We start from the raw sequence: 18560 nt of genomic DNA, 5'->3' as shown, positions 1-18560 counted from the left end.
TAAAGTGGTGTTTCAGGTTACGAACAGTTTCAGGTTAAGAACAGACCTCCAGAACAAATTAAGTTCTTAACCCGAGGTACCACTGTATAATGGAAAGACAAGCAGCAGGGCTTTTAAGCTGAACAAACCACGCAAACTGAGTCATGGAGGAATATTCTCTTCAATGTTGTCTAAGGAATAAATGCCAAATTGCTTGACAGATGTCTATGTACTGGCCATTACCTGTCTGTTTATCCTTCAAAGCTGTTTTACACATCTCAATACGAGCAGAATGATAAGGGACATAACGATCTTGTAGAGATCCTACTAATACTATGTTTTTGAAATACTGCAGACCTGGGGGAAGACAAAAAAAAAAAAAAAAGGTAAATCTAAAGCAATATACAGTATAACTAACACATACAGTTTTCATTCCAAAATGTAGGTAAAGTAGCACTGAGCTTCCTGGGGGTACAACATAAAACAGGTGTTGCATGTAAACGAACTTTCTTCTACTTGAGATTCCAAGCTTTCTATCAGTGCCATAAATTACTGCATTAAAAGGACTGGTATCACACCTCATTATTAGAAGACATAGGCAAACTTTAGAACACCTGCTTTAATTGAAAATCAGTGATTGCATAGGTACAAGAAAAAAGCATTTTTATGGTCATGACTATCCAAGTTGTTTCAAGTTATCACACTAATGTATAATTCAAAGTACATTACTAATTAAAAGCAACAAAATATTCTTAAAGGTTTCGATATTGCTTACCTGCCTTTTTACTAAGTTTGTACAAGAAAGTTTGCCGGGGGTCTGAATGATCTCGACAGGTCAACTGCAATAAAGACCCTGACTTTTTCCACTTCTGCATAAACCAGAGACCTGTATATTTATACACAGTACATGTGAGTATATACAGCAGAATCATAACAATATTTACTCAAATACTTAATGTGATATGTTACTGGTAACCTAGCCCCCAATTTATGTTCATTCCATACATCAACACAAGGATGTTCTATGCATTTCACAATTCACATCCTTTTAATGTGTTATCAGTGTACACAGCAGTCCACTGGAAGAATTAGCTGAAAGGTGTTAAAGTAATTTTATAAACAGAAACATACATACAAAAATTCCTGCATTGGACCTGCAGGATTATTTTGGTTCCCTTATATATCTCAAAATATTCAGTTTGTTGACCTTAGGGTTGTTTATTGTTCAACACTTCTAAAAATATTTTATAATATTTATAATGTGAGGCATATCTATAAGAGAATTTACTATGCAGGGTTTAAAATGGAAAATGCAAATGTTCACACTTCTGATCATTTGGAGAAAGGAGTGTGTGTGTGTGTGTGTATATATATATATATATATATATATGCACAACCCTTCTCATATTCATGAGAAGACCTGTTTTAAGAAATATAAAGAAGGGAAGGCCATCTATCATTGTTTAATCCTGGCTGCTCTATCTAGATACAGATTCTCTACCCATGTACGCTGAACAGTCTTGCTTATGTAGAGTTGGCATTTCAATTACAGAAAGGAAATTTTGATTGGCATGTCAGAACACTAATTTATTAACATTTCATTTTTGGACTGAAATAGTTCTCTGGGCTAAAGAACTCCATTTAAGAACTTTAATTTCTGAAATTAACAATGCCTGCTTATCTAGTAAGATTCTTGGTCTTATACCCTGTAGATCACTATTGAACGCCAACCGCTAAATTTATACCAAGAGCTTAAATATAAAACTTCTTTGAAAATTATCTGGCAAGCTCTTTTTTAAAATCCCAAACATCCAGGTGTTTGTAGAAGATGCATTTCACCCTGTCTTCCCCATTCATTTCCATGAGAGAGAGAGGCAAGCATAACATATGTATTCACACAAACATCCATTGAACTTTCAACATGAAACAAATTTACTATTTTACCTGTATTAACAAGAGCACTGCTGTTGTAGAGTGTACCAAGATGTGGTCCAGACAGAGACAGGAAGGTGTAAAGTTTGCTGAGGTAAAATCTAAACCTAGGTCTTGTGAGCACTGAACGGATTATTAGGTTACCCAACGAATGCCCAATAAAACTGTAGAAGACAGGAAGTGGGGGGGGGGGAGAGGGTGATTTATTTATTTTTTAAGTTTGCAAATGAAAACTAGTGCAAACAATGACCTATAAACAGCAACAAATAATACACATTTCCTGCAGATGCCTCTAAATCGGTGGTAAGGAGAATCCAGCCTGCAGGCCTTATTAAGCCCATCTCCCCTTTGGGTTCTCAAGGCCATTTTGGCTAAGCCATGGCCCCTGCCAATCACCTGACATCATGTGAAGGCAGGTAAAATTACAGATGCAAACAGCACTGAAATCTGGCCGCATTCCTTTGTAGCTGCAATACAGAGGAATCTTAAGATGAAAAGTTAACATGGGTCGCCATAAACTTTATTATATCTCATGAATATATAAATACACACACACACACACTAATAACATAAGACAGCAAAAACACATACATATAATAAATACTTGCATTATAATTGCTATACTTAATATTTTACCGCATAGAAAAACTATTATATTCATCCACATTTATGCTATACTTATTTGTCATAAATTCAGTAAGAGGATTCAGTTTATCCTGAATTTATCTTTCTTGTCTTCCTTCTCTCAATCTGATCAATTCCACTAGCTTGTTCATTGTGGTTACCTTCCCAGTTTTTGTAAACCATTTTTTCACTGCTGGTAGTGTGACCTATTTTTCAATTTCTGTGCAACAACCATTCGACCAGGCTACTATTACTATCTTTGTGGTTTATTTGTGGATCTAAATACCTTAACAGAATTATTAGGGGGTCCAATGACAAAGCGTAAAATGTTATTAATGATACTATCTTTATAACCTCTCTCCAGAAGATTTTAATTATTCAACAGGTCCACCAGATATGTTCCGTATCTGCCTTTAAGCATTTGTGTCTCAAACACTTTTGGTCACTGAAATTTTTACTCATTCCGTGTGGAGTCATATACCATTGATATAGCAATTTGTAATGATTTCCTTGGATGTTAACACAAACAGACTGTGTTGGTTCCTAAGCAAAATGTTTTCCTTATTTTTGTTCAGAATTTCATCTATTATTGTTACCCATTCCCCCATAAATTTGTACCCAGATTTCAAAGTACTCAGAACCCTTTTCAGCTTTCCCTTGTTGTGATTTCTCCGCTGAAAACTTGAGAGTTAATACAGTGAGGTTAGGAAATAATGTAATTTGCCTCTATCGATCTAAGAAGTAAACGCCTGTACTGTACTATTATTAGCTATCAGGGCTAATAGCCACTTGCAGATGGGACATAAAACAATGATTTTGACATGTACCCTCACATTTTAAGCAAGGGTGCTCTTGTTTAGGGTCCCAGCCATACCTTTGCTCATGATTTCCATTCCATGCCCAGACCTCAGTTTTTGGTTTATTTTCTGATACTTAATATTACATGATGATGGCTGAGCGTGTTCTCATTTTGTTGTTGTTTTTCCTCCTCTTAATTTTTTTATTTTAAATATTTTGCACTTCTGCAAACCTCTTGATTCCCTCAAGCATGTTGATACCTCTCTTTTACGGCCTAGGACCCTCGTACCTACGGGACCGCCTCTCCTGGTATGCCCACAGAGAAACTTACGGTCTTCAAATAAAAACATCTTGAAGGTCCCAGGCCACAGAGAAGTTAGGCTGGCCTCAACTAGAGCCAGGGCTTTTTCGGCTGTGGCTCCGATCTGGTGGAACACTCTGTCACAAGAGACCAGGGCCCTGCGGGACTTGACATCTTTCCACAGAGCCTGCAAGACAGAGCTGTTCCACCAGGCCTTTGGCCAGGGCACAGCCTGACTCCCTCCCTCGGCAATCTTCGCGGAGCTCTGGCCCAATGGCTGCCAGTGGCTTGAATTAATTAATTTTATAATGAATGATTTTAGAGTGTTGTTTATGCTGTACTTTTGTACTGTTTTGTTGTTGTTGGCCGCCCTGAGCCCGGCTTCGGCTGGGGAGGGCGGGATATAAATAAAAATTATTATTATTATTATTATTATTATTATTATTATTATTATTATTATATTTCTCAGTGGCCCCATTTTGGCTCCATTTCTGTCTGGACTCACCACTTGAATTTGATATTAAAGAGAGTGAGAGACCTATTTTCAAAGAATTTCTCTCAATTCTTTTTTTTTAAAAAAGATTAGACGCCTATTTCATGCGATAGTGAAATTCAGTATTTTGAGGTGCAATTCTGTCTCCTGAACCCACTATCAAAAAACTTCATTAAGTGACTTCATTGGTCGAAGGACCAGGACATTTCCCTCAAATTTCCATCACCTCTTGTAACAACAGAACTCTACTACATATCTCACTTAATCCTAAACCCCTTGACAAAGATTGAAGTACAATAAGCTTTTCCTTTGAAGGATAGGTGCTCCAATACTTCTAATTATTTTAGTTTCCCCTTTTCAGCAGTATTATCCTTTTTGACATGTGACTAGAACTCTCTCAGTATGGCATCACCATAAATTTATATAATGGCATTATGGTATTATATGGCCCGGGTTTCACTGACTCACTTCAGTACTTATTTTAGGACGTTGCCATCTAAATCTCCCAGAGCTGCTGCAGCTAGTTTCCTGCTTTTGGTGCATTTTAAAACAATGGCTCAGATCCTGAGTTGCCTTTCTGCACTGGAGCAGATTTTTTCAGTTAGAGTTCTGCTCATGGAAACGAGCAATCGCAGCTTTCCAATTTATAAGAGAGAGATGTGCATGAATGTAACAGTATATGTTCTGATTCTTAAATTTATGTACAAAAAACTGTAATACGTGAATCAAGTGTGAGGAGATATAGCTTAGTAGTTTCTTCAAAATGTGTGCTTTACTTAAAACCCAAGATCATGGATACAAGTTGCAGCTGGCTTTTCCGGAAAAACTAATAAAACACAAAATGGATCAATTACCTGATTTTTGAAATTGTTAGGCTGTAAATTTGAATGTATTGTATTATTTCATCCAGAAGGCGATCTGTCATTGAATCAAAATCAGCAAATGTATCATTCTGTGGGGGGAAAGTTCAGTGTTCTAAATGAAGTCATTTTGCGATAAAACAAATTCTTAGTCATTTGCTCTAACATCACAGATAAGAACTATCAAAGATAATAAAGAGTAATCCCATGAAAGATTTTTTTTTTTGGAGGGGGAGCTACTTTTTGTACAGAGGATAGTTTTCTCACAGAGGATAGTTTGCTTTAAATGTCTCAAAACAGCCACGTTTCATATACAAAGGTAAAACTATACTATACTATTTCCTTAAGAGGCTCTGTTTCCAAGACTAAGGCAAAATATCTTAGAAGTATGACTATGTGCAACAGCAAAGTAAGCTTTATAAAATAAAATTCCAAATTCTACAGCAGGCTTCCTCAACCTCGGCCCTCCAGATGTTCTTGACCTACTACTCCCATGATCCCTAGCTAGCAGGACCAGTGGTCAGGGATGATGGGAACTGTAGTCTCAAAACATCTGGAGGGCCGAGGTTGAGGAAGCCTGTTCTACAGCTTTTAACAGCAAAACCACTCAAGCACAATGAAATTTTCACTTATTAGCATACAGTGAGAGAACTCTAGCAGAACACCACAGAATGTTCTGTGAAGAGTAAAAACAGAGTTATTTCTATGGTACAATCTTATGCATGCCTACTCATAAGTAAGTCCCACTGAGTTAATTGAGATGGACTCAAAGGTACAGGATTGTAGCGGCAGCTGCAAGGTTAACTTTGCAACCTACGAATAGATTAGTAATTAGATATAAATCAGTCTATATGAACTAACCATAGGGTGTTGCATTAGAAATAATAACAATAAATCATTTCAGCACTTGCAAATACCTGATTTCTCTCAGACATCAGAAAATCTATACGGCTTCCAGGAAGGCCAAGTTCAATGTAAGTCTTTACTAGTCTTAAGTCTGCACTATTACCTAAAATAAAGAAGTGAAGATCAGGTGTTTGAAATGCCTACTTTCAAAAAATGTTAAGTTAAAATGCTTATGCGTAACATTGTACAAGTGCCAATTGTATTCTTTTGGTTTGAGACTTGCACTAAAATCAAAGATCTGCTAACTGCAATATAAACATTGTTTTTGCTTCCAAATATAGAATATAGTGGGAAGCAGGTTTCATGGGTTATATTAGAATAATGGCTCAACTGATTACTTTCAATCTTGGCAGTGTGAGGATGGTCTGTGCCAAATTTGGGTTAAAAAGGGTAAGAAATTGCTTGTTTTGAATGAGTTAAAAGTTAAAAGTGGAGAGATTCCACCATGTTAACAAGTTCTGTGCATTTTTCTTCCATTGACTGTACTGGGTTGTTTTTCCAGAAAGATTCTGCCATTTGTACTGAATGTTTCAGGAAATCTGCTGCTTGTTTTAGGTTAACAGGAATGTCTAGTACAGTGGCACCTTGGGTTTATGAACTTAATCTGTTCCGGAAGTCCCTTCTTAAACCAAAGCATTCTTAAACCAAGGCATGCTTTCCCATAGCAGCGGGGGACTCAATTTACACTCAAAAGGAAGTGCAACATGTTCCGCTTCCAAGGCAAAGTTCACAAACCAAAACACCTACTTCTAGGTTTGCAGCGTTCTTAATCCAAGTTGTTAAGCTGTTCTTAAACCAAGGTACCACTGTATGTGCTTTTACCCTTGAGTTGTGCAATATACTTTTAGTTTATATATTAAAAAGTCAACAGTTTCTGACTAGTCTTAGCCCCTGGGAGTTTAGAACCTTTTTGTTACTAGACAAGATCCTCACAGACCAGAGTTTACATTTCAAATACGTCACGACGTTAGAAGTTAGGTGTAAATGAGATGGAAAAAAGAATGACAGGAGATAAGACAAAACTGTTTGAAAAGCATTTTTGGGGCATGGTGATATCTTTAAGGTGCACAGCAGCTGGATTTCTGATGGGCAGCCTTTGAAGGCACAGGACAGCTTTCAGGAAAAAGGAGGGACATTTAGGAGCAACTGTGAGACTATGCTTTATTTGCTAAATTTCCTCCCCCTCATTGTAACTTTTAAAGGTTAAGCTTGCCAAATGACTTAAAACCATTACCTTTAACAATCATACCATGTGCAGAAATCTGATGGTGTGATTGTGGGGCCTGAGAAACAAGATGACCCCTGCTTATGTTACTCAACTAACCATTTGTTACAGGTAGAGAAGCAGCAAAAGCCAGTAAAAGTTGACAACTCCATTAGTCACCAGAGCCTGATTCTAAACTTATTCCATTTAAAATATTAAGTCACTTAATAGGCATATTAAATTGCATGTGAAATCATTCTTGTGTGATTTCTTATTAATAAGTGCATTCCTTCCTTTTTCCCATTGCATTTCTCATTTTCAATTATGCCTGATCAGAGAGTTGTAGGAAAAGCCATCTCAAAATGTTATCAAATTCAATTAAGAAAAAATCTTTTAGTTTTAACATGCTGTGCTAAAGGCTTTCCATGTGGTCGCACTGAGTGCAGGGGGAGCTACAATAATGTTGTAGAATGGTCTTTGAGAGATGTGGGAAAGCAAATTTTAGCATTACATTGGGCACCACTGAAATGTGAGACCCCAAAGACTGCCACTGATAGCCTGTGGCATAAAGGGGATTTAAAAAAAAAAAACTTTTAAAAGCATGTTTTCATTATTCCTAAATGTACAAATCACCTAGGTTTAATAGTATCTTGCAACAGTGGCCTTCACAAAGATTTGTTAAGAACATGGTTCTCTAGACACTGGGTCTACAAAGCTATAAATGCTACCTGCTGAGGCCGGGAGATACAGGTAGCATACCTATGCTTAAATAAACCTGTTTTTCTTCAGTATTATTTAAAGCAGGGGTAGCCAGTGTGGTACCTCTCCAGATGTGGTGGACTACAACTCCCATCATCCATGACCATTGGTTATATGGGATGATGCAAGCTGTAGCCCAAAACAGCTGGCATCACATTGGCTACTTCTGGTTTAGTGCAAATTCTCAATCTAAACCAAAACTTTATCGGAAACCTAAAGTATTTTCTAATCCATTATCAGCTGCTAGAACATACCATCTAGGCCATGAACACAAACTATGAGATGAATGCCATCATCTGAACTTTCCTCCTCTTCTGTGCTGAAATAAGGTACTGAAGATGCCAGTCTGGGAACATCACTATACATAAATCCAGGGAGCTGAAGTAGTTTCAGTTCCTCTTTAGCATGAAGGAATCTAAAACAAGCAGAATTTATTTAACTCAGTTTGGTAAATGCAAGTACGTTACATTCATTTGATTTGTTTAACTTGCTGTTCATCTATATTTAAAATTATAGCCCACTGCAAATCCAGTATCTCTGATCAGAAAGCCTTGAGAGTATGTGCTCACCAAATTACTTAAGGCCAACACATTCCCCACCCAAAATACGGCTTTTGCAATATAGCTACAGCCTAGCCCTTTGCAAGGTACTGCAATCCCATTTGCTATGCTGAAAAATCAATTAGTTACAACACCATACCACTCGCAGCAGTTCACAGCATGAGTGACAGATAATTCCTCATGGCAAAAATGCTTTAAAAAGGGGATAATCTCCATACCACCTTCAATTTGAATCCTCTAGCTGCCGTTTCTATTCCAGAAGCAGCACAGGCAATATCTCTGTCACATTCAGCAAAGATCAATACCTGCACAAGGCTGCAGACCTTTGCACAACCATCTTGGTTTGCAGCGTTTCATGTGACCATGTTGTATTGGTATTGTGCTATGCTGTGACAACTATTTCACTTGCAGAATAACCCAGGAGACTGAGACTTTAATAAGCTGCTTAGAATTTAAAAGTAATTCCTGATGCTCCAATTCATGTCTTATTTAGCAATCAGGATGCAATTCACGACCAAAAGCAACACCCAGCAAACCATCTCAGCAGAAATGGACCCCATACTGAAAATGCTGAAGTTGGGGGCCAAACTAGTTGTGAAGGTTGTAACATGGTTTGGCACTGCACAGTTGGGTTTTAGAAAAAAAAAAAAATAGCCAGCACCAGGGAAGATGGATTGCTCATGGCAAGATGGGGGCTTTAACCTTTTGTCCCTACCATGGTCCCAACCAGAATTGGACCACCCCTTGCACTTGCTATTGGTATTAGTGGGAATCTTCCTCCCACATGGAATTGCAAGCTGCAGTGTGTATGTATAGTGTGCTGCTAGAGCAGGGGTGTCAAACTCAAATTCATCGGGGGGCCGCATCAGCAGTTTGGTCACCCTCAAAGGGCCGGTTGTTCAGGCAGCCGTTGGATCTGTCACATCACAGGATGGCATGCGCTCAATATAAAAACAAGTGGAGGTTTCCTGAATGCATGTAAAGTGGAGGTTTCCTGTGTAGAACGGCCGGTGCCGCTAGAGGGCAGACGTTCTCTGGCTTGTAGGCTGCCACGCATGCGCTGAAGAGGCGGCTTTCTTGTGTCAAAAAAAAAAAAGTGAGAATAAAAGGTGAAGGCTGGCGGCCAGCGGCGGCTACATGGGCTACATGACGAGGTCTGGCGGGCCGGATTCGGCCCGCGGGCCTTGTGTTTGACACCCGTGTGCTAGAGCTTTTAAAAAAATTTCGTGATGAAACAAAAGTCAAAAACATATCTAAGGTGGATTATACTTTCATTCTAGCAGCAAGTCCGCTCAATTCAACTCTGTTCAAAATAATCTTCCTCACCCTTCACAGGTGGATCACAGTCCTGGTCATTATGCACGTACCTCAAAACTTTCATATATTTTAATGTGGAAATAACCTGGAATTCTAGGTGTAGCACAATGAAGAAAACAGTAGCAAACAACAACCAAACCCAAAAAATAAAATGCAAATGAAGTTTGTATATTTTCCTTTTAAACTGGCTTTCAAAAACAAATGTTTTAAACCATAGCACTTACGCTAGCTTTTGTGGCTTGGGAGAATACTCATACCAGGAGACAGAAGAAGCTGTACTGCAGGACACGCTGCAGGGCTGCTTGAGAGCTGCATTCGATTTGTCTTTCGAAGACCATAACACACCACACGGATAGCCTTTCAATGCAGTGGGAGCAGCCAAACTACCTGGAGCACACAGTGGAGCCACGTCTGTTGCCTCCTCAAAAAAATCACTATTCAATATTTCTGTTATAAAAGGTCCCACAAATGATAGGTCAAGATCCTCCTCAGCATCATTTGTGGCTCCATACAAATTACTATCATCTGCTTCCTCAAAATAACCATTTTCAACCATGTCTTGATCTTGCTCCTCCTCTTCCTCCTCCTCTTCTGTTGAAATGGAACAGATTGTTCCCCTCTGAGGGCTAACTGTACTGCTATTGTCAGCAGAATGTATTTTGGAAATATCTGTACTGCTTTGATTGCCAAAGTAGTTTTCTACAAGTCCTTGCTTCAGCATATCATTACCTCCTTCCAAGGATACGATGTTCGTGCTTGTGAGATTTTCATCTTTTGCAGCTGACAACTGATCAGATAGTTGTTTTTGCTCTAAAGAATCACTACATTTTCTTTCACTTGGTTGCTTCACACTGCCCTCTGGATAGCTAGACACTGAACCCGAAATAACACAGGACTTGCCCAGATAAACAACTCCTGAAGGAATTTCACTTGCTTTTTCCACACTGTGCAAGTTTTTATCAAGTCTTTGAGAATCATTACAAATTGCACCAATATTCAGTTGCAGGTTGTGAGAGTTCACATCCTCAGATGTTCTTTCATCAAGTTGTAGTGGACATTTTTTATCTGAGGATGAGGAAGGCAGAAATGTCGCTTCGTTGCCTGAATACCCTACATACTGCTGTGGCAAAACCTTTGTTTCTTCACTGTCATCACATGTTGTCAACTCAATTGCTCCCAGGTCTAAAACAGTTTTGCTATCACTTAATTGGCATTCAGGTACATTAGATATCTTTGAGTTTTCATCAGGGGACAGATCATCATCAGAAGGCAGAGAGTTTATTGATGTCAGGGAGGACTGTATTTCACTAACAGCACTCGTACTTTCAGTGCAATGACTCTCTACTGGGTTTTTAATATTATTATCTGGTTTAAGCAATAGTTGAGGAAATATTCTTTCATTGTTGCATGCACTTTGCCCTTGAGGAGTTTCAAGAGCCACATCTGTACTTGGGTGCATTGCAAAAGAACTAGGTTCACTTTCTACACCAGAATCCGAAAACCTAGATGATGCATAGGTAATACTAACATCAGGCAACTTAAGTACGTCTCCACCTAAAACTGCAACAGAAGTTTCTTTTGTAGATTGAATGGGCAGGTTGGTGCCAGCCCTTGTGAAGGAATCCTCAGTATGCTGGAAGTTTGTTTCTTGTACAACTTCCTTTTCAAGCTGCGGTTCTTCTGATTTAGGTTTTCTTTCGCATTCTGAACTTTCAAAGGTGGGCTCCTGCAAATTCTCTCTTTGTGAGCCTTCTGTCTGTAATCCAATACGAACAAAAACTTTATCTCCTCCACAAATATTTCTACAATATGGTTTTACTTCTATTTTTGTAACCCCCGGTGAACCAAAAGAGTCTTCAACAGTACTTCTGGGGGTCAAGCTGCTGCCCCCATGAGTACCCCCAATGCCTGCTTGGAGGGTATCAGATTTACCCAAAAGGACTGAATTTGCACAGTGAGAGATGATAGAACTGGGATGGCTTTCCTCATTCCCTTCCAGTTTGGCAGTTCTTTGTTCAGTTCTACATGGTAAACTTCTAAACTCTTTCTGGCTGATTTGCCTCATTAAGTTCTTTGCATCGGAAGCATGGCCACCAACTGCAGAATCCAGCCCTTCTTTCTGGTCCAATGAAGGCATACCTTCAAAGCACTTTGAGATGTCCTCAGGTACTGCACTTTTCAAGCATTTGTAGCCTACGAGGACTACAGAGTCCTTAGAGTTTTGTTTTACTAATTTTTTGGGATTTTCAGGTTTCATTGTTTTCATCAATTTAGTAACCTTAACTTTGGATTTGTTTGCCTCTTGACACTGCGCTTTTGCAGACTTTGTGAATTGTTTTTCACTTTCTGAGTGCCAAGCATGGGAGGCAACTGAAGGTCTGTTTTTCAAATCCGGGCTAGCCATAAAACTTTCTTCAGAATCTGGTTTATCTGGCTTCTTGGAGTCAGACTTCTGATGAGCTGTCAGCCAGGGTACATCCATCTCTTATTTAAAACAAAAAGGCAAGACAATGTAACTTATTACACACATGAAACTTTTACTAAATTGAAGTTTATAGATTTAAAACATGAGTAAGTGAAGAATGTGTTTCAAGAGCATTGATTTATCTCTAGATAAGTAGGAAACCGCATTATATTGAATCAGAACATTATTGTCTACACTGACTGGTAGCACAGGGATTTGCTCTATCTGCAGGTACCAGGGACTGAACCTGGGAACTTTTGCATATAAAACATGTGCTATACTACTAAGCTATGGCCATTCTCCAGATTCTCATCAACCAATAAATAAAGCAGACAATTTATGCATTTTTAAATATTAATTAGTATTTAAATATGCTTAGTTCTAGGGGAAGGTGGTGAACTTTTCACATTTGCAATAGGTTTTTTGAGACTTCCCTTGTAACTGTCGTACCATGTAGTACCATATATGACCTGAGAAGATTCTCTCAAATATCAGATTAGGCCCCCAATGCAGCAAAAGGACTGGCAGCGAGAAATGGAAGCCACAAAAGCTTCAGTGCACACACCCTTAAGAATCTGGCTATAGTATGTTTCAATGCGTAAAAGCAAGGGTAGTCAACATGATGCCATCAATATGCTGTAGGGCTATCATCCTTGTCCATTGGCCAGGCTGGCTGGCTGATGGGAGCTGGAATTACACAACATCTGGAGGGCACCATGCTCATATTTTTTTTCAGGACAGAAAATTTCTAAAGTTTTATTTCAATTCCCCCCCCCCCCCAAGACAAAACCCAATGATTTACCTTCAGTAACAGAATCTAGATACCGATCTTCAAAGATTATAGGCAAGGAGTTCAGATCACCATCTAATTCACTGCATTCAGTAGGGAGAGGTGGCAGAGAACTACAGAAGGAGGTGCTTTTTATGGCAGTACACATCTGAAGATAACTTTGCGCACTGAAAGATACAATCTTATGTTAAAATATTTGTTAAAAAAGTAAACATTGACAATAAGCTGTAACTGAAAATACAACTGCATTTTAATAAGGTACAACTAAAACATGGACACTAATGGAAGGTCAAGTCTTAATAATGAAAATTACATTCAGTACACCTAAATTAGATTTGATTAAAGAAAAACCTTTATGTATTTACCAGCAGAAGTGATAGCACTTTGGACCAGTGCCATCCAGGCACTGTTCTAATTGCAAAGCAGGGCTATAAATGTGTAGTAAAAATGAAGGATATATTGGATATATAGGAAGTTACATGACAGTAGGTAAAAAGGGCTAAAGAACAGGCTAGGATCCATGGAATAATAAAAGGAGAACATTTGTGGATAAAAGTGTTTTACATTGGTCAATGAAAACTGTTCATGTCTGAAGAACGACCACTCTTACGTCTGGAAACACTTCAGCTTCTTAAGCTTTTTTTGTGCTAGAGGCTAAATCAATAAAATCCTCTTAGCCATTCAGTGCTACAGTCTGAATATAGTTCCACTGGTAGAACTGGCCAACATTAAGAGTCAACTGGCGAATATCAATGAAGAACCTGTCCCACTCCAAAAAGTGTTTGGACTCCAATTCCAATTAGTGCCAGTATGGTCAACAGTTAGGGATAATGGGAGCTTCAGTCTGGCAACATCTTGACGATGACTGATTCCCCATGCTAATGTATATGAAAGGCCATCGCACACCTCACGTTTGGGGAAAGTGTCAGATGCAAGTTTTTTTTATACATACAACCATAAGAATGTATTTATTTAAAATATAAATAGCTTAATGCTTTTTTAAAAATCCACATGATGTACAACATAAAAACAAACAAAAATAGAACATCTCCTGAAGATCTCTGCACCCTGCATTGCATGCAAGACTGCTGGTGCTTGAAACATCATTTTTCAGAAGCCAGAATGGCAACAAGATTCATGCATGGGGAGGGAAAAGCAGGAAGATTCCCAGCTTTTCTCCTCCCCAGGTCTAGGGTTTGAAGAGAGGGCTGAGCTGCTATCAACATTCTCAAATAGTTTCCCACCATTGGTTTGGATTCTTGCAAAACACATTGGATTATTAACCCCTTTCTTCTCTACCCTTGTTTTTAGCTTCTGCTTCTAGTGGGCTTCTTAACACCAACTCATGCTTACTAAGAGATAATAAAAAATCCAGTAGCAAAACTCTGAATGGAAAAGCCTGATGATCCCTGATGGGGAAGGGGATGAGCAAAAAGGAGGCAACCCGTGGCAAGAAATCCTATGTCCCCTATTCACCAGACTTGTCTTTGCCAGATTCGTCTTTGCGATGGCCCAGTTGATGGGATCTCTCCCACTAAACTCAGGGCCTTGCCCAGAAGCTGGGCCAAGTGCTGACAAAGAGACAGAGCCACTGCCACAAGGCAGTGTTTGCTCCACTAACCAAGCCCAGGTTAAGCTCCTCCTGCTGAAGTCACTCCAACGTGTCTCCAATGAATTCTCCAGTGAGTCAATGACGAGTGCAAGGCTGGACTCTCTGTTGCTGCTGGGAAACATTGCAGGAGCAACCTTCTAGATGCTTCTGATCTCACTCTCTTCCTACCATTTTTTTTCCTTTTTTCTTAAAAAAAAAATCCATTCCAGCCAGAGACAGACAAAAAGGAAACAGAGCAGAGGTTGCCAGATCCTAAAATTGGTACAGCTCTGCCAATGCCCTGTCAATAGGATCTGGGTAGGATTGGAACTAGGGAAGGGAGACTTTGTGTCACCAGCAGGCATGTGATTTCTGTTATGTATATCCATGGCCTCAGACGCTGATAAGAGGCTCAACAAACCTGAGGATCTCTTCTTCCAGGTTAATAGTTATTTGCTTTTCTCCCAATCTAAATGCTATCCTTCCATTTATAGAGGCTTCTCTGATCCAGCAAATATTTGTCTCAATGAAAGGGGGGGCTAAGAAGATTTTTGTCAATTTCTCCTTTCACCTGCAGCCCAGCATACTACCTGCTACACTATTCTGGAGGTCCCACAATCTTTTGGAATAGGATTTTGGGGGGGAGTAGGGGGGCTACAGGAGAAAAAATGAACTGGTAAAAAACTGCCTGCTCTGTTCACAGAAATCTCAACTGAAACAAACTTAATGTAGGATATTGTAGGTTGTAGTCAACTAGCTTTTACTCAACAGCACATGCACTGACATTAATGGTCAACTTGCATTAATTTCAGTGGGTCTACTCTGGGTGAAAGCTAGTTGACTACAACCCACAATATCCTACATTAAGTTTTAATTAATTTTGTAACAAAATAAGCTTAGTGAGCTACGGCTTAATATTTTCAATTTAAAGGTACTTACTGTAGCTCTTGGTATGCAAGCGCTGCTTCCCTTGGATGTTCAAGACAAAAAAAAGCTTCAGAAAACCTACGTACCTAAAATGTTGCAAAGTAATAAAACAAAAGGTTCACACTGAAATAAAACTTTCATCACTCTCTTTTCTTATAAAAAACCACACACATAACACATCTATACTATTAAGTCACAGTAAAAGTGTACGTTCAGTAAACTTTAAAACACGCACATTCACAAAAAACATTGGCATGAAAGAGCAATTTAAGCTGGGTCAAGTATTGCAGCAAACCTTTCAAAATAATAACTCATTTTTTAATCCATTTAAGTAGTTGTATATTTTAATGAGAAATATGTTGCAATCTGGTGGGTAGGTTTTTTTATAGAAAACATTTAGTAAGATAAGCAGAATTACATTGTGGTTGCATACACACCATAAATTTTAAAGCACTTTACTTCCTCCAAAGAATCCTAGGAATTGTAGTTTCTCTCTCAGAGAGCTACAATTCTCAACACCCTTAAGATACAGTCTCCAGGATTATTGGGGGAAATAATGTGTTTAAATGTATGCTGCGCACGCAGACTGTGTTTCAGGTTATGTCTCCTTTTTTCAGATGCCCATGTAGAAACAAGTAAAATGGGAACATTCAAAGTGTTTCAACAACTCAAAAGGTTCTCAGACTTGTCCAACTGAATGACACACTCTTTCCACCTACTAATATGAATTTGGCTTCCATGAATGCTCAACTACGTTTTCTCGGGTCATTGGTGTATACTATGCCCATTCTAACAGCCCATTTAGAGGACTAATATTGAGGAATAAGGTTGCAGACATCTCACACCTATCACAAACTCATGTATCTAGGTCTCTAATGCTCAGATGGCCCTTCCACACACTTAATGGATATCCCATTCATTACCCAAGTCTTTTACAAAGGATTGCTTCCTACTTCCTCAATAGGATGTCCTCCAAGCCAAGGAGATCAGTTTTCCACAGCAATTAGTGAGACATCCCTATAATACCCTTGAAAGTGTTGTCTGGGTACTACAAATGTGAGCCAATTCACATTTACTGGAAGCAGCATGCAAGTGCCTCCCTGCGCTTTCTTCCCATGTCACTCTGGTAATACAAATATGAAGGGTTTACCTATTACCTACGAATATGAAAGACTCACATTCTTAGGACCAGTGGTGTCGCTCCTTCCTATGTGAATGTTGCCTTCCCAGGAATTACTTATTGCTTCACTGAACTCAGTGGGACTTACTTCAGAGTAGACATGTACTGAGCTGCACTGTTATAACCTTCAGGGTTGTTTGGTGCATGAGGTGGGACACCACTGCTGCACCACCCTCCCAGTACTGGTGGCACAACTGGTTGCCATGAAAGGCCACAGTAAGGAGGTGCTGAAGCGGGCATTGGATGCCTGCCCCAGCAAGCAGCAGCAGCACAGCTGGGAGGGCAGCACAGCGGCCCTCCATCTCACACACTATAGCTGTTTTTTGGTCAGAAAGACCCCTAGTTTTAAGAGCTAAACCAGCCACATTGTTTTAGAAATTAGTTTCGTGGATGACGCATTCCTGTGCTTAAAAGTTGTATCACGACCGACAGAATGAATACATACACGCATTGTATGATGCTCTCGTGCTAGCAATGCAGTGATATCCTCTTGGAAGTTAACAGCCTCGAGAAATTGTCCCCATAAAGCCATCAGAAGTGAACAGAGCTGTGCAAGATGCATGTTTATAAGTTCTGCCAGTTCATCAGGATTCTCCATTTTCTGCACCAACAGAGAAAACAAACAAGCTTGTATTCTTAGAAGTAGAAACTCTAGTACTTTGAGAAAGTCATAAAAAAAAATTCTTCTCCTTAAAAGCATCTTTAAAGATTAAAAGCATTTTAAGTTTTTTAAAAATGGAAAGGGATTCAAAGTCATCTATCCATTTGCCTTCCTTTGAGTAACGGCATTGACTGTTTAATAATTGGTAATCAACCTTAAGCTTAAAAATGGCACTACAGTCTGTATTCAAACTTTAGAACTTCAAAGCCTCTGGTATATAAATGTGTTTATACTGGCCCTTTTATTTTCAGTTATTTTCTTTATGATCCTTAGAATGTGATTTTCCTTTTCCACAGCTGCTATTGATTTCTGCACTGAGTTGCTTACAATCCACCCCATGGTCTCCTGGATAGCCACCACACGTTCAATCTTATCACTGTACATATACGTTTATAAGGTAGCTTTTGCCCCAAAGTGCATCATTTTATACTGTACTGGCTTACTCACATGGCATTTTGTAGCAATTTGGATTTTTCACTATCCTACAGAATTTGGCATCATCTGTCTCACTCCTCATACTTTCATATCATTTATGAATTGCAGTATTTACATGTCTAACATACAGTACTATAAGCCCCAAACAAATCCTTAGGTGAGACCAGTGCTTATTTCCTTCCACCATAAGAACTACTTGTTCCTACTCTTAAGCTTTTTAACTAGTTCAGTTTGTAAGAAGACCTCTTTTCTTATCCCATGACTGCTGAGCTTGCATAGGAGCCTTTGTAGAAATACTCTGTCAAAAGCTCATTAGGCAAAGTATGTCAACCAGAGTACTCATATCCACATATCTATGAAATAATGCAAATAAAAATTAATTCTTTAGAACCACAGTTAGCTATTTAAAACAGTATCTAACATCTGAAAAAAACCCTGAAATGAAAGCAAGCAAGCAAGCAAGCAAGCAAGCTGTGATTTAAGATTTACATGGATCAGAGAAAAAATACCTTTATTTCTTCACAGAGTTCTGACAGGCGTGCTTCTACATCTATATTCTCTGAAAAGATTAGAGTGTATGGAAAATGAATATTCCTAAATTTTAAGCTACATTTTATAAATTGCAGAGGGAGACCCATTCAAATCAGTTCAATTTTTAAAACAAAGCTTTTTGGTTGTCTTGAAGTTCCTTAAATACTATAGTCAATGTGAAATCCAGTAAATTTCTCAACTGAGAGTTCAGCTAAGAACAAAATCCTTCTGGTTTTGCAAGCAAGTTC

At 38.8% G+C, this 18560-nt stretch overlaps 1 protein-coding gene across 3 annotated transcripts in view; it reads right to left on the bottom strand.

Moving 5' to 3' along the window:
• The window catches only part of FAM135A (family with sequence similarity 135 member A), a 53657-nt gene that overhangs the window by 3173 nt on the left and 31924 nt on the right, over window positions 1-18560 (bottom strand). For all 3 annotated transcript variants that reach the window (XM_081856770.1, XM_081856772.1, XM_081856771.1), the window contains 11 exons: window positions 18291-18340; window positions 17131-17286; window positions 15518-15591; window positions 13000-13154; window positions 9958-12217; window positions 8111-8271; window positions 5905-5996; window positions 4982-5079; window positions 1924-2075; window positions 755-865; window positions 223-336 (listed from right to left, as the gene is read on the bottom strand). In XM_081856770.1, the coding sequence (XP_081712896.1) occupies window positions 223-336; window positions 755-865; window positions 1924-2075; window positions 4982-5079; window positions 5905-5996; window positions 8111-8271; window positions 9958-12217; window positions 13000-13154; window positions 15518-15591; window positions 17131-17286; window positions 18291-18340 (3423 nt within the window). The remainder of the gene's footprint in view (window positions 1-222; window positions 337-754; window positions 866-1923; window positions 2076-4981; window positions 5080-5904; window positions 5997-8110; window positions 8272-9957; window positions 12218-12999; window positions 13155-15517; window positions 15592-17130; window positions 17287-18290; window positions 18341-18560) is intronic.

The sequence above is a fragment of the Podarcis erhardii genome (genome assembly GCF_964252035.2).
Source record: "Podarcis erhardii genome assembly, chromosome: 3".
In the NCBI taxonomy this organism is placed as follows: domain Eukaryota; kingdom Metazoa; phylum Chordata; class Lepidosauria; order Squamata; family Lacertidae; genus Podarcis; species Podarcis erhardii.
Note: the sequence above shows the minus strand (reverse complement) of the source record. Positions and strands in the feature narration are given on the sequence as shown.